The sequence below is a fragment of the Varroa jacobsoni genome, unplaced genomic scaffold, assembly GCF_002532875.2.
Source record: "Varroa jacobsoni isolate VJ856 unplaced genomic scaffold, vjacob_1.0 scaffold_593, whole genome shotgun sequence".
In the NCBI taxonomy this organism is placed as follows: Eukaryota; Metazoa; Arthropoda; class Arachnida; order Mesostigmata; family Varroidae; genus Varroa; species Varroa jacobsoni.
In genome coordinates this window covers 381,627-406,714 of record NW_019213495.1, presented here as the reverse complement: position 1 = coordinate 406,714, position 25,088 = coordinate 381,627, and the positions used below count along the sequence as shown (strand labels likewise).

At 45.5% G+C, this 25,088-nt stretch overlaps 1 protein-coding gene across 3 annotated transcripts in view; it reads right to left on the bottom strand.

Moving 5' to 3' along the window:
* Nucleotides 1–25,088, bottom strand: part of LOC111261759 (uncharacterized) — an 89,817-nt gene that overhangs the window by 54,921 nt on the left and 9,808 nt on the right. The window contains exons 1-3 of one of the 3 annotated variants that reach the window (XM_022835495.2): nucleotides 18,338–20,280; nucleotides 15,733–15,798; nucleotides 11,944–11,970 (exon numbers count right to left, since the gene is read on the bottom strand). In XM_022835495.2, coding sequence (XP_022691230.1) covers nucleotides 11,944–11,970; nucleotides 15,733–15,798; nucleotides 18,338–19,178 — 934 coding nt within the window. In that variant the 5' untranslated portion in view covers nucleotides 19,179–20,280. Of the gene's footprint in view, nucleotides 1–11,943; nucleotides 11,971–15,732; nucleotides 15,799–18,337; nucleotides 20,281–25,088 lie in introns of those variants that run through there. The other 2 variants (XM_022835494.2, XM_022835497.2) reach the window with 2 other exon arrangements.

Genomic DNA, 25,088 nt, shown 5'->3' with positions numbered 1-25,088 from the left:
GAGAGAGAGAAGTAACGTCATTATAAACTATTCGCGATTACTTGAAGTTACCCATGAAAAACGTGGCTTTATAGCACATGAAGCAGAAACTTCGTGAGCTATAGTTCCTAACCATGGCGCGAAAGATGATTAAAAAAGTGTATAATTTAGAAAGGGTGGAGAAATTGTTTAATTTAGAATTGAATCAATTGAAAACGTTTAAACTGTAGTAGTGGACGGTGGACTAAAGTCGTTTGATATTTAGCATTTTGTAACGACGGAGACCACCAGGTTCGGATTAGTTCGCACGCTGCGAACCCTTAGGTGTAAAAAGAAGGAAAGCTTCTGCAGCAACTGGCTAGATGAATCTCGAATCAAGCATTTTAAACCTAATGCACATCTCCAGTAGAATGTTCGCGTCGAAACTCATCGCCATGTCGTCGGAAAATGATCCCATCTGTTACAGATAGCTAATGTGTTGCGGCACTCTTCTGCCGATATCTAGTAATGGCCTAGATAAGAACGTCGATAGGACATTCACTGGCTCTACCTTTAACTGAGCTCATATTTACCGCTAATTGCGTCGGCAGCACCCTTTGTTGCTTCAGCATCTCTCTTGTATCTAAAAAGAACGAAAAACAATTGATCGTCGGAAAACAGGACAAAGGTTCGCTCGAAGCTCAAGAACGACCTTGCCGAGCGCGTGTCAGCGAGCAACGTCCGAGTGGTCACGTTGGGTAAGTTCTACTGCAAGTTACTGATAGTCGACTAAATTTAAACTAGTTCTCGCCTTTTTAATAACTCACTATAGTTCCCACCTTGTGTCTATTATTATTTATGTTATTAGATTTATGGCCATGGCTGTCAGTTTCGGTAGCGACACCACATTTTCATTTGACTGTAAGCGGTATATTTCTCCGTATCTGCTCAGTTCAATGCAAAACAAGTCACAGCAGGAGCGGTAAGGCGGAAAAGCATATGTTCTTGATTTTTTTCAAAATCACATCGACCCTACTACACATGTTTCAATACAAAGCCTTCACACGGGAGCAGTTGACTTCACACGGCATGTTGGACTCTAACGGAGTTATGGTTAGCTCATGTGTTGGTAATACTAGTGTTAGCGGGCCTTACATGGGCGCATAATTATTATATGATGATAGTCATTACTCACTCATATTTGTTACTATTCGAAAATTATTTTTTTTCAACGCATTAAGATTTTGGTAACTCGGCCCACACATACTGATTCGTGAGAAATTTAGCACACAAATCATGCACAAGTACATCGGCAGAGCAATTTGATGTCTAGAAGATGTATGAGGTATCGATGTCTATTGTCTTTCATAAAATTACAATAGCCACCGCTATAATGACAAAAGCAGCTTGAGTCGTCGACATCTGTTCTTCTGCAAAACAAATTCTAGCTTTTATATTGTCTATCTAGCCGACCAACTTGGGTAGGTTTGTGGACAACTGGACAAACACTCTGCTCGACTAAAAGGCCCGGACGCTCGGCTTCAAACGAGACGTAGTTCATAAGTTAATAGAAACCTTAGCAATGCCTCACCAGTCGAGAGCTCAATAGATTTCCAGCTTTGCTCTGCCCTCCCACCATCCTTTCAGCTGCTTTCCGGCTAAGCGCTCTGTTTTCTTTTGTCTCCGTCCGTCGCTCTGGAAGTAGCCATAATTAGCTATAGCATACAGAATATACTATATCGGATTCGTTCTGATTAAATCAGACCGTTGAAAAGCCGACCAGACCAGTTCTATCCAATGGGGTTGCACACAGATCTGTCTGTCTGTGTAGACGCGGAACGCAACGACTAAAACGACTATTATTATTATTAGAGAGGGCATAGTCGATTCCAGAGCTCAGCGAGGCTTGTTTTGCACAACGTAAAGTGTCAGCATCACGACTGCCGCCGCAAACGGCGGCGAATCTAGCCGAGTTGACTACACTACGTTACAATAACACAAGAATAGCTTGCTTTCTTGCTGGTCAACAGAAGCGGGAGGCAGCAGTCAGCGGGCGAGCAGGCAGGCAGGCAGGCGAGGCAGACTCTGGCCAGCTAGGCTCTCCTTCTCGCGTTTTTTCTTCCCCTCGGCTTCTCTCCCTCGTGCGCGCGCGTTTCTCCCTTCCTCCGCCTCCTTCTTGTTCGGTGGCGGCGCCGACGGCGGCTGCCACAGCACCGTTCATCCGGCTAACACACAATCGATTTGTCCGCCATGATAGAGGTGCTGGCGACGGCGGCGGCAGCAGCTACTGCAACAGCAACGGCTGTAAGCTGTCGTCGGCTCCGCCCCCCGACGAAACGCTTTGCTCCGCCCAACAAACCTGGGCCCACTGGGCTCTGCTGCCCAGCCGCGTTCGCTTACTTGCTTCCGCAGCCGGATGGTCGGCCCAAGAGCTGAGCCTGCGGACCGCTGGCGGCGGACGATGCCTGCTGAAGGAGGGCTGCTATAGGCTGCAGCAGATTCTGCTGTACTCATCCAAGAGCCCACAAGTGAACTAGACGGGGGAAGGGGCAGAGGATACTACTAAATGGGGTACGCCAAGGGATACTAAAACAGAAAAGAAGGAATAAGGGAAGGAAATTTGGTGGCGGTGCGTCGGCGGGGATCGGTGGGGGGTTCTCGCAGAGTGGATCGGGGGTAAGAAGGAACCGCAGAACTGGGCGCTGAAGGAGGAGGTTTGAGTAACTATATGGAGAACGCTAGGGACAGAGAGGCTAGGTCGACAGAGATCCAAACCAAGTAAGAAGCTCCTTCTGCAGCTGCAAGACGCTGTGAAAGATACAACGACAACACAGTGACGTGGTGCAAGAAGACACGGTAGGCTGGGTAGGCTTAGACAAGGCTCGGGTGGTGTCGGAGGACATCAGCCAACTCAACGAAGGTAGCACGGAATTTTGGATAGAGAAGTTTTGGTTGTGGCTGCAAGTCCGGTGACGACAAAATCGGCGATCGGTCAAATTAGATAAATTAATTAAAAAAAAAACTATTTTTTTTGGGAATTTTAAGTTTGGTTACGACCGAGCAAAGGACTTGTTTTGAGACAAAGAAGACGATTATTAGCTAAGAAGGTGTGATTTCCCGATTAATGGACTCGGGCGTATTGCAGTTACTCGATTGCTGCCATATGTTTCTAGTCGAGGTTTGGCCTGAGTTGGCGCCATACGCGACCGTTATGAGACTAGTTATACTTTCGAACACAGGATTACACTCCCTAGAAGAAATTTTGATTTATATCGTATATTTTATTTCATAAAACAAAGCTCATTACACTGTGAGTCTTTATAAGATGTAATACCTATAAAATATTACCAACTGAACATTATTACCATAACAAAATGGATATAAAAGAGAATTGGAGACAGTCAGAATTTTGATCGCGATTTATATCAATGTCGACCTATAGAATTCTATCTATACTACCGCCTACCTCCGTTTATTCTATGAATATAGTGCAAGCTTCTAGTAGAAAACATATGTCCTATCAGGAAACACTGGTCAGGCCAGAAACAGCAAAAATTGTGTAGTCATAGATGAACACGCATGCATGTACATCAGTTTACGAGCTACGCTACCTATTGTTGATAATATGTCGTCAATGCTAACGTTTGTCACCAGAATATCTGAAACTTATATGTATAGTTCTTTATTTGATTGTAGCAACAGCTGATGGACGCATGGAGAAGTTGGTATAGGTTTATCGTCCTACCTAAGAGGTCGCTTCGCGTATGAAGAAAATACAATGTGTAAAAAATCGAACGATCCAAAATCAAAGTCATCTCCGAAGCAAAAGGGACAAATATTCACGACGTTCAATAAAGTAAACAATAACTCTGAAGCTCTCCAACTCTGAATATGCGCGTTTACCAAACGTATGCAATACTTTCAATCACACAGTCATACAATAACAGAAGCGTTCTGATTAGGTGATAGAATCAGTACATGTTGCTATTAAAATACTAGTAACAAAGGCTCCTAGACCTTGTCATCGAGGTTAAGCGGTGCTAAGAAACGCGATAAGCGTAAGCTTGCTGCTGAAATCATTGCAAGCCGGAGGCGTTAAGCGTTTTCGACACATTTCCAGTCGACGGATTCGTACCTTCGCTTGGTGTTCGTCCGCCACAATATCAACAGCCGTAATTAAGGTGTCGGCCACCCACTGACCCCTAAAACAGTTGTAATTCCCCGTTTACACGAATGGCGTCCATTTGTTTTTCAAACCCGGATTTCAAATGGCTGTTTCTTTACGTAACGACAATCATTACTATAACCAAGTTTCGATATCGCAGCGGGTAGCGGATGGTCCGACGTGCGATGACATCAACATATTATAGAGACATAAGGTAGGCGTGTCCCTGCTCCTGTGCATGCTCGATCTACACCGGCATTATTATAAATATAGGTTTTATATAACCTTCCGCATGTCTACGATTACGTCTGTAGATACGGTCATAATAATGACTGAAACCCATCGACGAATACCTGATACCACAAATACGCCATTTGCGATTTCCTGGTATAGACGAGACAACGTCGTCAGAGGAAGATTTGCGGATTGCTTCTTAGCCACTCAGACACAATCCACTACAATCGTCCGTGGTTAGTAGCGGACGAAAAACACCCCAGCGAAGGTCCCGCACCAGGAGCGTAGAAGTAGCCTCTTGCAGAGCTCAAAACAGTATAGTATGGTGGCGAAGGTTAACTACCAGCCAAAGCTCATCTTGATCCCTCAGGAGAGATCTCTTTGCAGCAGAAGAGCACAAGAAGACGTCGAGCAGACGATATGACTGTGATCGTTGTATCCTCGGATCCTCAGCTATCTCTTGTAGCTACTACCCGTTTCCCTTTGGCCTTGTGCCCCCATCCGTAGATCCCACCTCTCTGGCCTCTACTAACATTGTATCTGAATCCAATCTAGCAGGATCTCGTCGCCTGTTAAACAAGAAGTCGATCGAAGAAAGTCGGATTCGACAAGTTAGGGGATTCTGCCGCTCCCCGTTCGTTGTTCTGGTTGTCTGTTTGACGGTCCAAGCGAACCGGCGCGGCTGCCTCCAGCTAATTGAAACCCTGAAATTTCAGGACCTCGAAGGAAGTGACTACGCGTCGTCGGCATCATAGACACAACTCTGGTGTCTGAAGATGGCGCAACTGAATAGATCTCGCAGTGGGGAGAGCATCAAGCATTCAGTCGAACAAAAGTCCAATGCCAATTCCAACCAAGATGGCCGCTCTATGGAAGCATTGAAGTGGGCGTTACGTGTCTAGTATTTATCTGCAGCAATCTGAGCGGGATGGGTTCGGGCCATAATGGAGCGTAGATGATGCCAGGAAAGATTTAAAGAGCAGAGCACATGTATAGCAGTTAGAAGCCGTCTTGCACAGAAGATGATGGTAAACAGTGAAAAGCCGGGGACTATTGGGCCAGTGGACCATTAGTGCAAAATGGGCTGGCCGCCAACGAGATGTAAAAATGCCCTCACTCTCCAGTGAGGTCCAGAATCTCTTCTTAAGTTGTAAGTAACGAAAGATTCCTGCCTAGCCTCCAGCTGATAGTTCGATTCTCGATTTCAGTTGCAAAGCCGCGTGCTGGAATTGCAGCGCTACTGTTTATTACATCTGCAACTCTCATTTACTGCTACAATCAACTTGCGTTGTCACACCGCGCGGGCCTCAATAAGGCCCCAGTGCCGCGAAGTTCAAGGGTGCAGGCGACAGAATGCACTCTCGCTCGCGAGCGCTCACCGAGCCTTAGAAAGCGTGCCAGTCAGACTGCTAGCAGGCAAGGCTTCGATCACTTTCTCGTTTGTCCGAGGCCCAGACGTATGAAGGAACTGAAGCTAGCTGAAGTGTTTCACCACCCGTTTCTTGGTGTGCATCTCATTGTTGGCGCTACCTGTGCCTGATCAGCCCTTCTGTCGAGAGTCCACTGCCATCACCATCGCCGACGTTATTCAGCTCCGTTCCTCACTAACCTTACTGCAAGGTACAGGAGCTCGTCGAGGTTGAGTCAGAAGAGACGATAACAGTGAGAGGACAGTCAGACCAGCCAGGAGCCCGACTAGAGGCTAGTGGGTAGAATGGGGAGGGGATGCCATCATTGGGATTAGGGGATTACACACTAGCAGAGAGCAGGCATTGCTCTTAGTCGTTGTTGGCTGTCGCATGCTCCCGCAGGCCAGTGGAAAGCTGGCGGAGACCCAGCAAGCCAGGAAGGGCCACTATCGCCGCCGCCGCTCCCAAAGATTCCCTTCAGCCCTTCGCGCTCGAAACGTTCCATTTCGTTCCATCGCCCTGTACGCTAGGTGGCTATCTAAGCAGCGAGCAAGCCAGGCACCACACAGCTCACTAGGCTAGACGGCTGAAGCAAGGCTCGATTTGGCGGAGGTACTCCATTCAGCAGTGGAGCATCAGTCTAAGATGCCTCCTACACTGCAGGGGCAAGCAGCTTTCGCAAGAATGCACAAAACCACGGGAAAGCCCCTCAACAGTGAACTGCGTGTATAAGAGGATGGGGCGCCCGCAGCTTTGCAATAACTGAAGAGCTAAAACTGCTCGCTGCGTGTAAGTCGTATTATCTACGCACTATTATAAGATGCGTCTGAGGAACATGCCGAGGAAGGTTAAGTTAGAGGGTAAAAAAAAAATTGCGTGTGTATGTGTTATGTTCTAAAACTCCGATGTGTATTATCTGAAAATGACTAACTAAATACATCTTACCGCTGCAGCAAAACATGGTCACTAGGTACCAGGATGCGTCTCACCATTTCAATGAGACTATCGATGATAATACAATTTAAGCTAAAACGATTCATCATCAGGTCCAGCATTCGTTGTGTTCCTCCACTACTGGAGCAGAATGCTCATACACACGCGCAGGCACCAGCTCATAAACGTCCCCGATCAATCGAGATTTTCCCGCTTGCTGTAGTCCTACGTAAGGCTAGCCAATACGAATCAATCGGTTAGTTAGCTCGTTAACGACTGAGGTTGCGTAAGCTCTTCTCTCTGGCTGTCTGCTAACCATCCAGTAGCCATACGAATCAGTTGGTACATTTGAAATGTGACCCTTGATAACGAGACCGCAGAAGAGTCAATGGGACGACGGGCGCTGTTGGGTCGTGTCTGAAACGGGTGTCTCGCTTTTTCGCCGGAACAAGTTTATGTTTCGGCTGCCGCTGACTATCATAGGCTTTGAATGCAGGCAACAATTCCCTCCCGCGGCCGCTCTCTACCTCAGCTTAGCATCAAGAACATCTCTGCGACATGCTCCTACCCCCCAAAAAACCCTGTTCGATCCATCGAACAGAGCGAAAGAAAGCGACCGTTCGAAGAGCAGGGTCCTTCTCATCACCACAAATCTCCCTTACGACGAAGAGACCTTCCTATTCAGGGCTAAACCTTTCGCGCAGGACTCAGAACGGTGTTGATTTCGACGCGCTAAAACTAATAGGTTCTTGAGAAGGAAGTTCGAGAGAGCCACAGACTTTTATATGTTGCGTTTTCAATTGAGATACTGAAGCACTTGAATGACGAGCGATAGAGTCAGCAAGCAGGAGGGGGCGGCAATAGTCTCCACGGGTTGTCGTGTCGACAAATAGTTCGTGGAATGCGGAAGCTCAGTCATTCGGCTGTCATCATTGAATAAATAGATGCATACAACACAATTGTGAAGGACCCAACAAAGGCACATTCTATCAAATATATCGGTTATCATTTACAGAAAGATGAAGTTCGCCTTTTTTTAGTGTAAAAAAAGTACTTTGTTTTACTGAGGTAATCTATCGAGCCGTAGTTAACTTCTCCTATAGGACACCTGCATATGTAGACACAAACAGATACACGCACACCATTTAGGTGCCACATTGTATAGAATAGATCCTTGTGAGGATTGGTATTGCTGACTGATCGCATAGCTGCTTTTGTGGGTAATTCCCCAATTCGTCTCCGCTGTCTATTTCGGTTCACTTTTTCCCGACTACCCGCGTCTATCGCCCACATATATATGAATAGGGAAAGAGATTTAGGGCACTGCGTACTGCTGACTAGATCGGCAAGAGGGAAACAAACCCCGCCATTTTGTCTCTAAACGTAACAGAAGGTGAATCGGAGACAATAAACTGATCACTTTAGATTACGGCCCGCCTTAGCCAAACGGGACGTTCGTCAGTGTGACACCTGGCGGCAGCAGCAGCATTGGCGGCGGCGGCGGCGGCTCCATAACCGCCAAGTCCACAATGATATTTAGCTTTCGACTGGAAGTTGCGGAGTTCTTTTCTCTTCGATAAAGCCCAAAGCGAGTCTCGAAAATATGAAACGCTTTTCTACAGAAGGGAGGAAAAATATTGCGCTTACGCCAGTGGGAAAGCATTCGGTAACTACGCGGCGTCGTCAATGAAGGTTCTGCAGAAAACTTTGAAGCAGGGGAAAGGGAATTCTACGCGCTGGCGTGATTTACTCCCATCGGACGTAGCTACATTGACAGTTGGCAGATTCAAAAATTGGCGGAAAAAAGGTAGAGAAAGGGAAGATGCTTCGTAAACCACCGAACCGAATAAAGGGCTGAGATTGACGGCAAATGCTCTGCTGCTACAAGGGATTAGCAGTCGAAACAAATTACCAGGGAAAGGACGTCGTTCTCACACAACGACTTTCTGACAACAAATGTGTCAGGGTCCAATCCAGTCTCGTTGGGAGAATCTCCCCTCAAAGACAGTCCTATACAGGTATTCGCCCACTGGTTTTTACAGTTTCGCACAGTCGATAACTACTAGTATGTGGCCTGCGGCCACAAAATAGCAACAAAATTGTGTTTGAGACACTTTATTTTCTGGCTCAAGTTAGTTCAATAACTGAGTGCGTACTATGAAGATATTGGTTGACCTGAAACCCAGCTAGTGGGATGGTCAAACTACAGTTAGACGAATGGCTCCGTTCGACCTGTAGATAGTGAATTTTTTTAAAATTTTATCTTCACATGCTCACTCGTTTCAGTATACCTGAATCACGCAAATACGAACTACTGACCTTCAACTAGATAGACATTTATTTCCATCTACATCCTATATTCACCTTAATACAAGTCTGGATTTGCAATACTGATTAGGCTACACGAGTTTCAGGGTGCGGGTTCAAATTTAGGGCTGGCTGTAGGCTTCGTGCAAAACGTTTTAGCATCTCACCTTCACGGGCAATAGAGTACACAAACAATAACAATTGCCATATACATTCTGATATCGTCGCTAGACTGGCTACACCGCTAAACACAAAAAATCGTTCCTATTTGCGTTTGAGTTTCGTGGCCAAAGATATGGACGGTACCTTTTCTAACTGACAATGCCACGCTTGCGCGGACGACGCTGATGGCGACAAATGGTGCGCCCCTGCCTGTTTTTCACCAGCGGAAAGGAACGACAGGGTGAAAGCTCTATGTCGAAAGCTCTGGAAGCTTCGTCTACCACAAACATCATTCGTGGCTGAGCTGAACGCCCGAATAGATGATGATCCCGTACAGATACCGTGTAAAAAAAGTCGTCAAAGTGATTCAGGCTTAATCGACCAGTAGTTGCTCAAACAAATAAATTTAAATCAACCTAGCTCAAGAGTTTTAACTTTCACTGCCAATTTCACAGCATTAAAGTGAGATAGTTTCAAACTTTTTAACGTACAGAGGCAACTCGTTCTATTGTACACCCTTACCCCACACATCGACCAGACAATTTCAGATCGCTGACAAGCGATCTGATACATTAAACTGACGTATCGTACTTCAGAGATCGTAGACGTGATAGCTTGTTATAATTAGATTATTTTAGGGAGTCTAGTATTCACTTATGCTTGCTAATATCAAGTGGGCGCATTGTACGTTACCATCTAACATTGAACAACTAAGTGGTGATGTTTAAGTGAGCTTCACTGATTTTAGGTGATTTCCTGGTGATTCCGTAGGTAGAGTATTGAAACGAGTAAGGGGACAGAGCTCACAGGGTGGTAGAAAGCACTGATCAGCAGACTGCAATAGATCCATTGGAACAAATGTGCACTACGAAGAACTAGTGAAGTATTTCAGGTTCCTGAACATGAAGCCGGCAACGTTACTGAAACTGAGGGTAATGCCTCCGCTGTTGTCGCGTTAAATTCGCAATATCGAAAAAGATGTACTGTTATTTACGCTCAAAAAGGTAGATTCGGCTCGCATAATGTCGTCGAGAATAAATGAGAAGACCGTGGTATCGTTATATTGAAAACGTTATATCGCCACAACCTCCTCGAAAAGGTCGGGTTCGTCTGAATTACGCAAGCCCGTCTTCGTTTGGCAGACCAAGTCAACAATCTGACTGTGAAAAACTGGAGAAACGTCTGCTTTTTAAGCGAATCTCATTTTGGAATGAAGTATCTCTGCAGGATCCACTCACAGATGAGAGGGTCGAAAATTGCTCCGAAGAGTTATCGCAGGGCATAACGTCGAAAAATTATGACGCTCGAAATTTTATTACGTAGCTTGTCAACAGTCTGACAATGTTTGTCGACGATTCTATTGACGTGTAAGGTAGAAAAGTGACTCCTCCATAAGTTACAAATTAGGTGAACATGTTTAACTTCACTGCTGTGCAATATGTCCTGAAAGTTGAAACTATCCGACTGCATTCACTTGAGTCTACTTCATTGGACACCTAATATATAAGGTGGCTATTTGTTTTGTCGTCCTTCGCTATCCAGTCCTTACATGAGTCGAACTTATGAAAAAGACAGAAAAAATAGTTAAAACGATCGTTTCCGCAAAGGTTGAAGTGCGGCAGCTAACTATGAGACAACTTCCGTACGATTACCTTGTCTCCCTACGCTACAAACGTCTGAAAGGATCGAACCGGGTGAGCGCTTATGCTAGCGCATACGATGGCCAGGCGATTCCATTCAGGGGTGTGCCTCTTATACTAGTGGCGCCTCATAAAAGTCGCCGTCGTGTCACGTTGACAATGTGTTCCTCTGAGGCTGAAATCCTCTCTGATGCTGACTTTCTAAACGCAGTGATTTTTCCTGTACGTTCTACTAAGCTCAGTGTGTGACTATTTTCGTGTCTGACAAGGGACGCGTCTACTGTTCAATTAATTTTGTCGAACGTCATCGATATGGGCTGAAAAAGCTAGCAAGCTTGTTAAATCGAGAAGGTAACATCGGTGCCGACAAGAATCTCGACATTTCACAGAAACAAGCGTCAATAACAAACTCATGGAGACGGATTGCGTCTGCTGAACTAAGCTCGATTCTTTGGCTCGGTCGGTTATCCATACATGTCTATGGCTGAGGACGTGTTAATCCACGTTAACTAATGACCCGACCAATCTGCGTGCGTCTTAACTCTCGAATCAATCTAACACCCCGGAGGTCTCGCTAGGCAGCAACTGCTGGCATCGTGCCAGTGGCCCAAGTCCGTAAGATTCTATAATTCTATTTGCTGATTTATAAAGCTCTGCCAGTCGACCGGCGACACGCAACGGCGCACGCAGCTCGAATTATTTGAAATTATTGAGCCTACTAAAAACTTTTTATGTTAAAAAGTTTTTAGTAGGCTTTTTGGGACTTTTTTTATTAAAGAAAATTATGACGCGTTAAATGAACAATACTTCCGCGATCGAATGCTGTTTAGTCTGCAAAAACAAACGATGAAAAAAAACTTGTTCGACTGCCAGTTTTTTCAATCTCTAATGCGTCACGTCGCGCTTCAATGCTTGCTGGAATAATTTACAAAACCAATCTGAAGGGAATCAGTAACTTAATGTTAGTTGTATGGCAAATGTTTTTGTTTATTTTCTGACAGTCGACAGGGTCAGAGCAATGGCATGAGATGCCTGTTTTGGAGCAACGTGTTTTATAGCTAAAATAGCGGTCTATGGTTAGGCTATTTACAGATCAAGCATTTATGAGCAACTGTATGCAAAAGCTGATTCTTACATTTCGATGGGTAGAGGCAGAAGGAGTCTGTAACAATGAACAAATAGAAAATGGAATTAGTATATTTGTAGTTACCATGCTTAGAACTTATATTAACAGTGTTCATACTGCTAGCATATTTATAGTGTCTCACGGGATCTGTGAATGATCGCGGAAGAAAACTGCCTATAGAAACAAAATTGTACTCGTAAGTAAGCTGTCAGACGTTTTTAAAATGACACAAGAGCTTTGGCAGTACAGCTATTGAGCCTTTAGCTTGCAGCTTCGGCGGAGCACCAAGCCTGTTCAAAACAATTACATTGCAAAGTTGGCATTTCTCACCCTTGCAACAGTAAATCTCTCTGATACACTCAGACGCAGCCGTAACTCAAATAAAGCGACGTACGGCGACCTGGTAATCAGCTTCATTTCAATCTGCTGCAAAAATTGTCTCGGGGGAGCACGCGGGGGCGTGGCGATACAATACTAGAAAATGTCCGCCACTGACGCCAGTAAAACCAGAAAGGGTATAGCTATTGAATCGCAATAATTGTTGTAATACTCGCAGAAACAGGTTTTCTTCGGTGGCTACTAAAACTGCTATCGGTGCTTATGGGATCTCGCAGTGAGGCAGGTGTTCCACTTCGAAGTTGGGCTTTAGCTCTGGGGAAAGAAAGACCAAGCAAATGAAAGAAAACAACGGATCTTATTCTCGGATCCATTCCATCTCTTCCCGATCGCCCTTGGAGCTTGAAGTAGTGCTCACTTCACTTGTATACTATGTACAAGAATATCTGCCCACCGCTATCATCAAACAAGGCCTAGCCATCGATTCTCGGCCCTCTGTCTACACCACCATCTTGCCTCGATTACTGGCGAAAGTGTTGCCAGACCCGAGAATAGCAACTTCATAAGGCCAACGAATGAAACCTTGTATTGGCCTGCTTGTGAGTTTACCTATTCAGCACTGATCTTCGTGGCCCATCTTTCTTACTCATCTCCGTTTGTGGCTGGATGAGCTTCGCTCCTTAATCGGCGCTGAAAACAAAGTAGGATGTCACAACCAAACGAGCAAGTTCACTTGTAGCAAGGAAACGTTGGCTGCTACGATGAACCTTTTTCCTATCGGATGTTATACTGATGTATTTTTAGTGTGAATCGTTATGGCTACGGGAAAAATGGATGCACGAGCGAAAACGGGACGTGCTGATGTTGTTTCTGGCGATCCGAAGCACACATCGAGGACGAACTGGAGGACAAACGAGACACGATAGGACAGAAAGACAGACGCTGGCGATTCTCTGCCACCAGCTTGGTAGGCCTACTATTGCAGCAAGTAAGATATCCCTATAACTGTACCAAGCCTCATATTTCGTTCGTGACGTCCTCATCATGTATGGGCATGAGTTCTCGTGGGTGTGTGCGTGCGTGTGAGTGCGTCCTGCTTCTGCCCCTTTTCACCCCTTTTTTCCTCTATATGTGCGTTAGTGCTCGAGTATACGTGTGTCTCAGTCGGTATATACTGCATGTGCAGACGCTTCATGGGTCGCATAGGGTAGGCTGGAGGTTCTGCTGTGGCTCGTTCCTTCCTGCGTTAGGTCGTTCTTCCTCCGGCACCCGTTGTCGACAACGAACGAAGCAGAGGCGCCTCCCTACAGCTGAAGTCCTTCCTATCTCCCACTTGCGCTCTGCCTCCCTCCTATTCTTTCGGTATTTGTTGTCCTGCTTGGGCTGTTGGAGCTTCGTTCTCCTGGTCGCCTGCGTGTGTGCTTGCCTGCCTGCCTCCTGCTAGCTTTCTGTCTACCGGTTCATCTTTTTGCTGGAGCGAAACGTAAGGGAGGCACACGGTCCGTGTGTAGTAGTGAGTCTGTGCCTGCCTGCAACGCAGACACCCGGCAGCAGCAAGAGAACCAGCGGAGGAAGGCAAGAGGCCGGGAAAAAGGAGCAGCAGTAGAAGCACATTGAGCAAAAAGACAGAGAAACTGTGCGGAAGATAAAAAGCGAGAGAAAGCATCGAACCAGGGAGGCCGAACCGCCGGAATGAAGCAAACACAGAGGCAGCGACTGCAGTGGCACTAGAGGCAATGGCGGGAGGCCGACGGCCTAAGCCTTAAATCCCTCCCCATTGGATGGGATCCCGTCACCCAGCCGGAGAAGCCGGATCCTTCTGTGCTCGTTTCCCCGAGTACCCGAACGTCCCCCGTTGGCAACCCCGTACTCCACTCCTCTCCCTATTCCTTCTCGCTGACGCTTGTCTGGTCCGAGCCAACATCTCGTTCTAAGCTCCGCTCCCCCGCCCCTCCCCCGGGGGTTAGTGTTCTCCAGTCGCTGGCCGCCACTCAGTAGTAGCTCGTCTGAGAGATTCCGCCGTGCGTTTGTCCGCTTGGGTTTGAGCCTGAATCATGGTGGTTGTCTTTGTTAGTAGCGACTGATGGGACTGGCCTCTCTTCAACGTTCAACTCGCGCGGTAGCGTCATCCATTTATTACAAGCGAATACTGTTGCTTTGGCGATTATATCTGCTTTGGCGATATAATGCTTGTGCAGTAATCATCTTTGACATTATGGACGTAAGTGTCCAGCGTAATGATCGGCTGGAGCGATATGGTACAAGCTAGATATGGACTAGCTAGCCGGAGAAGATATCTAACTATTTTTAAGTAAAGACGTCCTGGTTCAACGCAGTATTTACGAATGAGTTTTGCTGCCGTAACTTTTTTATGGCCATGGAAATCGGGGGAGAGATGACAAAGCTCGTTGTATGTGATTCTGTTCTAAGCAAAAATCAGTATCGCTGCATTGTGTATTTACTTTAAATTACAAGTTAGCCAGCTTCGTTTCACCTGTTCATTGGCCCCTTCTCAAGCAACTTATAGAGAAGCATTATGAGCAGCCCACACATAAAATGTCAAATCTTGGTCGTCTCTATCCGTGATTCATGTTAGCGGGATCATTGCTTCCAAAAGGAACAAGACGACCAAGTGTCCCCTAGGGTTTTTGAGGATAAGACAGTAACATTCTACATAAGTGACGAACCAAATGGCCGTTACGACTACCAGCAGTTCAGTAGATTGGCTTAGGTACGGTGACTATGCATCGAGTCTATATATATATATACATATATATGTAGTATCTCCTTTTCCGGCCGTTGTTGTTGTCCAATTTTGTCATAGTCATCACTATCGACATTAGTTTTGGTCTCGCTGTCACTTTGTCTGCTGTTCTCTATCGTCTGTCTGTCTGTCTGTCTGTCTGTCTGTCTGTCCGTCTTTTGCCCGCGCGTCACGTTAAATGGCTCTGTGTGTGGACAGAACGCGGGTGCGTCAAGTGGCGACCATCAACGGCAAGTAACTATACTATTACCTACTATCCTCTTTCAGTTACTGTCTGTTCCCATTCGATTGTTGCAATAAGTGCCAACAGAAACACGATAACTGCTGGTGCTAAGTGCTAATGCTTTTGCATGCGCTTAACGTTTTCATGGAATTGATCTGGTTTTTGTCATATGAATTACCTTGTTTCAACTGGGACCCCATTTCTACAACGACGTCTCATTTACTCAGTTTTGATCTTCGCTGTGATAGTGGGTGCGTTCGTAAACAAAGTTGTGGAGTATTGACTGGGTTTATGACGAGCAAGCGCATATACAGTTCTATGTCGGTCCCATTATGCTGAGCTAATGGAACGATTGGTACCAAATGTTTAACTAGAAGTCCAGTTCAGTTACTAGTAAACTTCAATTATTTTCCGTATAAAAACTTGGTGCGTATATTTCTAGTGCAATGTTTGTAGGAGCCGTAATGTCACTTACCGCGGTCTTGGTTGTACAAGGCGCTATATGACGGATAGTTTAGTCCTCGATTGATGGGTGGAACAACTGAAAATTGGTCCGAGCCACACAGACCCAAAGAAAAAACGAAAACAGGTGAATCAACAGAGGCCATTTGACATGTAGATGCGTAGCCATATCATCTACGCAGATGGTCAAACGCAGGCACTCTTTCTCACGTCTACCTAACATTACTCGTCGGGGCAACAATGTATCATAGTATAAGTCAGGAAATAGACGTACTTTAAAAACTTATCAAGTTACCCTTAAAATTCAAATATCAACTATCGTATGTTGTTTACGCATGTATCCGTTACACTTTTTTCTTCGACTTTTTTCCACGTGAAAGCCCACTCGACGTTTGCAATAAATCAGTGACCATGGCCAATCGAAGGGGCCAATCTTGCGGGCCAATCTTGCGTATCGTTTAGGACTGTAATAACCTAAATTGAAGGCCTATACCACATACATCATCGGCAAAAAGCATTTAGCCACAATAGTATACCCTATTCCGTCACCGGAATAGTGAAAGATAAAATTTTCATTGAATTATATATACCATCGCATTGACGCACGTATCTCGAAACGCGCATCTGCTTACGTTAGCTATTAAGCCCTTCAATACGCCATCCCTAATACGTGAATGCCACGCAAAGTGGGCAACATCGATCGGAATATCGATTACATTATGGATCTGCTGTTTCTTATATATTGTGCTTCAGTTTCGAGATTATGATAATGTTTTAAGGTTGCTTTTAGGGGACTTTATTGTCCGATGCCGAGCTCGGTTGAAAATCATTCATTTGTCGATACGCCACTGTAACCGAATAGAAATCTTCGACGTGTTACCCTGCGTCGTTGGCGATTCCACTGCTCGTGTCGTTATCGAACATGAATCATCGATTTGGTCCGTCAGGGCTAAAAACTTTCGATCTCCCGCAACCAGCGGCCGAACCGCCTCGCGCAGTTAAATCGAGATATCCAGTAGACAAACGAGAAATCCTCAATATTTATTGAGCTTATAGTGTTCTCTTCATAGTTCACGATGATTATAGTACAAAGAACAGGATTAGCGTCGACAGACTACCAATGCAAATAGCAAAAAAAAAAAATGGCTACAAGATAGCATCCGCGACCGGCTGCGCTAGTATGCACACGCAATTTGTCCATAAACACCAATGATAATGCGAACACAATTATAGCGTTACATCTAGTTATAGTTTGTTCCTGCAGATCAAGGCTAGACTTGATAAACTCTGTCACACAGGCAGACATCTGTAGAATGCGCTGTTGTTTATAAATTTGTTTTTACGAAAGTGCTGTATATTTTTTGAGGGCCTATCGGTTGGCCAGCATCGATAACGCTGATCGTTTTCTATTAGCTCGACGCCGTCGATCGAGTAGCGAACGCTTCTGGGGACGAAAAACCCATTTCATTGCTAATTTTGGACAGCAAACTACCGAAGGGAAGCATGCTTGCCGCCCGGCGACTTTACACGACATACTATTCAAATCTGGGTAACGACAACTCAGGTGCATACTTGGCGTGCCCTCGGTTAAATGCGTCCTATCGTTGCCAGTCGTAGTGTTGCAAAGATATTCTATCCCAACGCAACATTGTCTTGTAGGAAATCAACAGACTAATTGGCTGATTGAGCCGTTAACGACTCGGATCTGTGAAGATTTTTAGAATCTAATACAAGCTCGTATCAGACAATACTGAACATGATCGAATTGTGTGTATGGAAATTTCTTTGTTGTATGACAGTCGTCCAAACTCAATATCGCTTTACCTGTGATCGTTCCCCCCGGTCGATCCTGCATTGGAACGTAACTAGAGGACGAACAATAAACCCTCAATCACTGCGACGCATCCGAGGATGACACCGCCATAATACCGGAATATCGCTAATCCGTTTAAGCTGTGAGAGCTGGCTGGCGGTGGTTGAGTTTCCCTTTTCTACTGCCCACCTGAGTACCCAGGTCGGATACCTGTCAAAAGCCTTTACCGGTTTGGCTATATGGTCCGCAGTAGCAGCGCTCATATACCTGCCAAGTGTAAAACAAGCTCTATTCAGGAACGATGATACTTGCTCTCGTTACATCACAGGCATCAAATAGCGTCGCCAGCGACTATATCAGACAGCAGAAAGCGCCCTCTAGACAAAGGAGGAGAGGTTTCGTCCAAAAAGCCATTTTAAGCAGGAGAGAGATAAACCTTATCCAAGGTATCATAGTCATTGATTAGAAGTTGTTTATAATACTAGTAATACGATTACTTATGACTTTTAGAAAAGTCCCCCGACATCATGCGTATCAGCATACGCACTCCATTCCAAATACACTTAATCATACACTTTTAGAGTAGAGTTAGCGTGCATTCGTGTCTACAGATGCACGTTCTCAAATCGAGAACACTTTAGTTATACCGAGAAGACAAGACTCAATGCCACATTAAGTACGATGGAAAATATTCACGCGTCACGTACCTCGTTGGTTTAAATACTTGCGTCTAATAGTATAACATCATAGCTAATAGCTATATATCTGTGTGAACGTGTGGTGTCCAGCTCGGGCGTTTTCTTACCGGTGTACGTTACGCCCTGCTCAAGGATATAGTTTGAGTGCACGATGTGCTCCTCGTGCATTTCGTGAAGCTCGTGCGTCGCTACAGTTCCAATCGTGCCTGTTGGACTTGCTCCGGCCTGAACTCCTACTCCTGTCGCACCTATGTGTTGTAACTGTTGCAGATGATGCTGCATTGGGTACATCATCTGATGCATCGAGTGGACCTGATGAAGTTGAAGATGAATTTCTTGAAGCGGTTGCATTTCGTGTACGTTATGTACTTCGTGGACAACTTCGTGCTGAGAAATTGCTGCAGCAGTGGGCACTCCAGGGGGCTTATCGCAGTGCATATCGTGCTTAGCAGCAGCCTGCGATGTGTGCTGTTCTTGATGAGCTGGCCCCTGATGGTGATAATGGGGGTGATGGTGCTGCTGATGTTGATTCGATAACGGTGCTAGATTGGCGGACATCTTTTGCTCACAGTCGATCTGTTCATGCTCTAAGAGCGAGCACGAGGTCGATGAAGTTGCCATGGTCGTACCGGTGTTCATTGCAGCACGTTCGACTGAAGCGATCGCGCTTTCGGCATGCGCTCGGACGGACATTGAAAGCGTGGATACTTCCTGCTCAGCGTCAACTCTCGGCCGAGTGTGGGAATCTGCGTCGCCTAACGTCACATACTCAGCTGGCTCGTCCTGAGTTTCGTAGGCGGTTTTGTGACACATCTCAGAGCCCTCGGCTTTGACAATTACAGCGCGGTGGGGATTTTCTAGAGGAACCATTTCCTCAGCCATTATGGCTACCACACCTCCACTACGTAGAAGAACCGTGTACCCTTCCGTTCCGCTATAACTAATCATATGATGTCATAAGCAATAATGTTTTCAATCAGATTTCGGTGCTACCACACTCTTGTCGTTCTAAAACTGGCCTGGCAACGTGTTGACGGCGCAACACTCAATCCGGTCTGGCGATATTGTCGCAATTCGTTCGCTCGCTGAACACGCGCACCTTTCCTTGTACACAATAGATATCACAAAACGTTTTCATTTGCTCGAAATAAACAAGTGCACACATAAATAAATGTCTTTTCGTTTTTTAAATAATACGGTTCCTTCGGCTGGTTGAAAACTGCATGTGTCTGCAGGGTATTATCGTCTTTAACGAATCCATCAACAGTGTCTTCGATGGAGAACGGCCAGCCCACAAAATCACGGCAGAAGACACAACAGCTCACCCATGCGTGATCTTCACGTTGTGGCCGCCTTGGCCCTATTATTTCCTATTGTGTCCCTTAGACATGGCAACAATAACAACAGCAACAACAACAACAACAACAAAAACAACAACAACACTTTCGTCGTGCATCAATCCCAACTTGGTGACATCAGCCAACAACAAACACTGCGAAAAAGAACTCGTCCAGGCAATAGGTGCGGATCGAAGAAGGGAGTCTACCTTGGCTGCGTCCACCTGTAGACTCGACGAGGTCCCTCCACGGTCGTGGGACGTGATCGATTCGGTTTAATCGACCAACAGGTAGTATCATCCTGCTGCTGGTGCTGCCGCCTAGCTTGTCCAGCGTCTGCCAGCCGTCCTACTCAACTTTGTAACCTCGTACTACTGCCGCAGCAGCAGCAGCAGCAACAACGGGGCATACTGGCACTGATAGGTAAGGCCAGCAAATCTGCCGTCGTCAACCTGTCGGGTGGTTGACGAAGCCGTCAATAGTTTTCCTTGTTGCCCCGTCACTGTTCGCTTTTCGTCGATTTGTTGATGCTGCAGTGGCTGCTGCTGCTGCTGCTGTCGCCGTCGCCGCCGCCGCCGCCCCGCGCACAATGGGGATCGATCTATTGAAGCCGTGTCCTATAGTTTACCTGCGCCGCCAGTGCTAGGCTTAGTTAGAAAGGTTCCAAAGGAGAAATAGCACGTCGAGCAGCAAGAACAAACGATAAAGTGGATGGACAGAAGGTGAGACAGACGTTCGTTCGATGGTAATGACTGCGACACCCGTAGTTACGGCCGCGGTAGCAACTAATGTCGCGATTGTCGTCCACGAACAAATGGACTGTTGGCCGCTAGATAACTGCCTAGCAGTACTTCTGGCAAGCTTCGAGCTGCGAGAAGCCGTCACCGTTGAAAGCTGCTGCTACTACTACTACTACTGCTAATGTCTTCCTCTACGCTCGATGATTGTCGATGCTTTCCGTCGTTGTTTCACTTTTGTTTTCTTATCGTGCGATATCGACTAGCGGCCGCTGCTGTTGCTCTTGCCGCACTGAATGCTGCTTTTGTTGTTGGTATTCTTATTGTCGCGGCTGTAGTAGCAGCAACCTCGACACTCGCCTCCGCTTTACGCCGCTTTTCGGCGAGGCGACGATCGATTTCAAATCGATGCCACGACGTTGAGGATGTCGACCAGCACTGCTAGCGGCCACCGCCGCCAAGTAGCGTGGTCAACAATACCTGTCGCTGTTGTCCGCATCCATCGGTGATCGTGAATACTGCTAGAGAACGCTGTGCCAATTGTGCACAACCGGCCGGCACGACTGAGAGAGATGACTGCAAATCGATGGGTACCATATCAGGTATATCAGCGGCCCTAGCGACAGGAGTCAGGAACAAGACGCAAGCTGGACTCCGGCCAGGATAGTGAGTGTAGGTCTGAATCTGTTTGATATGCGCTGATCCTGTTTAATAGCGGCTTCACTCGTATACCGTTAGGTATTGCCCTTTGTGACGCGATATATTACCTATTATATAATTATGTTAAGCGTGAAATGCTGGCCTCTGTAGGGCTAAGCAGAGATGCTTCCAATAATCCACAATGCAACACTTGCGACAGTTAAACACATCGAGATTTAGGAATCCTCTATAGCTCTTACCGTTTGGTCAAAGAGCCAAAGGGTTCGTAAATTTTGGAACTATATGAGCTGTGACTGTTACTAAATTGAAGACGCGTCATAATACCGTATGTTGATTGTGATTCAAAAGGACATATTGATTCTGCTGTAGGCCACGTTTACCGCACCCAAACATATTCGTAGACACGCACGTCTCCTTATGCGTGAGGATATCACAATCGTTATACCTGATGCTACTTTAATTGTTATTATTATTAAGACTTATGTTACTTTAACCATGGATAACGTTGTCGAGCACCAGTGCCATCCCGACATTTACATTGCTATACATTTTAAAGTTTTTTTGCGTAATAAATGACGGCTCAATCCATTCGATAAGATCAAAGTTACAGCTGACCGATAAACTGTAACTTTTGAAAAAGCAAAAACCTGATCCCCGACAATACCTACTAACACAATAGCTTGTTATTTGCTAAGAACTACGTCGGCTTAAGACATTCTTTAAGTAGATATATTTGATTTAAAGTAAATCTTTGTCAAATCATTGAATGTCTATATAAGCTTTATATCGAGACTGACACACAAACGCCACCTGTGTCCCTTAGTACTGCTCGATGCAGGATGCTGGTGCTTTGGCTTTGGCAATGGTATAGCCGGCGCTCGGACTGCAGGAGTCAATAACCCTTTAAGAGGGTCTGCCTTCTTACTTACTCTTAAGTTGGTAATTCTTATCTCATTAGCTCTGGGACTCGCCTAAAATGCATGTTGTTACATCCGAATCAAGTGGTTGAGGCATCTAAATTCAGCAGAGCGAGCTTGAACGGGGCATAGACAAGCCCCTATTGGGTGACAAAGCATGAAGCTATTTTTGCTCTTATAGCGACTTGTACGATCATCGATTTTGGCACAAAAAGAGCCTATTTAGTAAATCTACTAGAAATCAGGACAGCGGAAATGTGCACAGGAAATTACGGGACGCCTTTGATTAATTAGTTAATTAAAAATGAAGATCGCAGAGTTCATAGAGCTGTTACTGGACGCGATGATTATCGGACTACTTTTGTTAGATGTTTTTTTTTCTAATAAACTAAGTTCAAATGTAACTTTTGGCTCGAATCGTTGATCGATCTGCGAATGAATACCGATTCAATTACACAGATAAACATATAGTATATAATATATTAGATTTCGGTAAAAATTACTATCCTTTTTCATATAAAATTCTCAGTAATTTTTATCATTATTATTGTTTTAGGGGATTATTAAAGAATATTGCTTCCGTACATCGTGTGTGCGGCTATCCAAGCTAACTATAGCCAATGAACTTTTGCTTCCTACCAGTCAGCTGACCTGAGCGTGCAGGACATGCTTGCGAGTACATGTGCACGCAGCAAGCAGCTTCCTTTTCAAAACGTTGAATTCCGTCTCTTTACGTGTGAGAATGGATATCCGTGTGAGTGTGCATGGGTGTGCGTATAGATGCGTCACTCGACGAACTCCCCCTATTGTTTAGATCTGGCACTATTGTGCCATATCATTGTCATGAGTCCTGGCAAGTTAAATTAACTTGACGGTCAAGCTGTTGTCGAAACGAACCAATGGCTAATTATTATTGTATTTCGTACGTGTGTCTATGCGTGTATGTGTTTATGTGCTTGCTGTTTACTGTCGCTGTAGACAAGATTTGATTTTTGGCGCGCCGGGTAACAAATAGATTTGCCATCGGTTTTGGCAACAACGCAATTGGACAAACCGTTGCCTTCTAGTGGAAAGAATCCTGTCAAAAAGAGAAGCATGACAAGGCAATCTAAGTATCTCAAACTAGGTCACAGCGGGCGGCCCTCGTGACGTATACAACGACGTACTCAAATTGTTCCCGTCATTGCTGATAATAGTAAAAGACTGGTAGACAAATTTAACAAACTCGGGTGGCAAATTCGCTAGATGCCCACACTTTGACAGTACGTTCGTGACATATATCCATCCTAACTCCGGGGCGTCGTTGCTGAAAGCCAGTCACAGATCGGAATATCGGCCCCTTCCGTGTTCGTTCCTCTTGTCGACCAAAAGCAATCCCTCCCTATAAGTTCATTCGCCTATGTTCCATAAAAGATGTGTTTCAAGCGGCCGCCTCGAAACAAAAGCCATCTTAGAGTACTTAGTAGTCCCACCACACGTACATGTATGGCCTGGATTATTCGTGATATCCGTTCCTGCTCCCGGAGAGAATGCTGACGTTGGCGAGAACGACCGCGGCATCTTCTGAGACGCCGCATTTTCTCATTGCATTTCCCGACGGATTTGAGTTCAATCGTCAACGGCGACAGCGTCACTGTGGCGGCAGCGGCAGTAGTAGTAGTAGCAGCAGCAGCAGCAGCTTAAACAAGAAAGAAAGAGATCGTCTGCCATTATACCGACATGGAAAGGTGTCACTATGCGTGGTTCCGTGTTCAGAAACACGCAGATAGGCCTACACTGGGTCGATGGAAGACAGCGGCAGAGAGTTTGCTGTGGAACGGAACCGCTTCCGCAGAGAAAATTCAAGGACACCGATTGAACTTCAGAATGGACAACGTTCAGTGCCTCTCACAGAACCGACAAAACGTGGCATAGAATAATATGATACCATTTATGTTGGCAGTAAATAGCAGAGCTCACGGAAAGCAAAGCTTAGAACAGAGATGCGTTTTTGGGTTATTTCAGTGTATGAGGACTGCGAATTCTGATTCTGAGCTCCGACACACGACAGTATAAAACGATTACAAGCGAACAAATGTTCGCTACGTATGTGAGATCTGAAAAACATCTGAAGAACAAAAACTGAATCGCCGGTTACTCGTTGAGCCGGTTTCCACGAAAGAGGAACAACAGTATGATGATAGTATAACGTTCTTACGACGCTATACGTCAAATAAAAATCAACGAAAATCTCCCAAAGATCGATCGATTAGTCTATAATCGGGTAATAATTCACTGATGGTTTCCTATTGCGGTGCTATATCAATGGTATTTTTTTCCTATATCTTTTCAATCCTATAATATAGAGTCCTCAATTTAGAGCATAACGCTTTCACTATAATGTGCTGTAAACAAACGATAAGGCATTCCTCGAAAAAAAAAAAAGTATCATTCGTTTTTATACAAGGTCGACTAAGTGAAGATGCTCGGAGGAAAACATGCAGAGTACGGAACGATGGATTCGTTTGGATCTGCCGGTAACTAAATTCGACCTACGCTGATCTTTTTCATGGTATGAGAAGTTTACAAATAACACTACAAACGACCATTAGAAATGTCTACTTGATAATAAATACATTTATCATCCTGTAATATCGGCGACAGCTAATTTATGGAATACTGACGATCTCGTTTTGCCATTAAATCACTATCGGGTATAGTGTCAGGCTGCACACTGGAAAATATTCAATAAATCTATTTCAGGCAATTTCTGAAAATCTGCCATGTTAGGCGGCCGTCTTACGTGATATATATTCCGCTTACGTATGATCAGACTCTCAACACTATCTAACCAAACAATCGACTAATCGTGTCTTTCCGGGAGACGAAAAATGACGTTTGAAAGCACCCTTCCTGTTCGTCCCTGGCCATCCCCGAAATACGATTATTACCGAAATCTACACTTACCCCGCCAGGACAAGATAACGTATCTAGTCTAGCTTCGGCATTAGCCAGGTTGTTTTGTCATGCATAGAACGATTGGCCCAGTCATTATCTCTTATTTGAACTAGCGTCGCCGTTCAAGCCAAGCGATACACACACGCTAGCCATCTCTATGTACCGAACAAAGCAGCGACGTATAAATACATCACCAGCACAAAGTTGGAGGCCACGACGTGGGGAACCTCGATGGTTAACCGTTAAACGACGGGAAAAAATTGGAGTAAA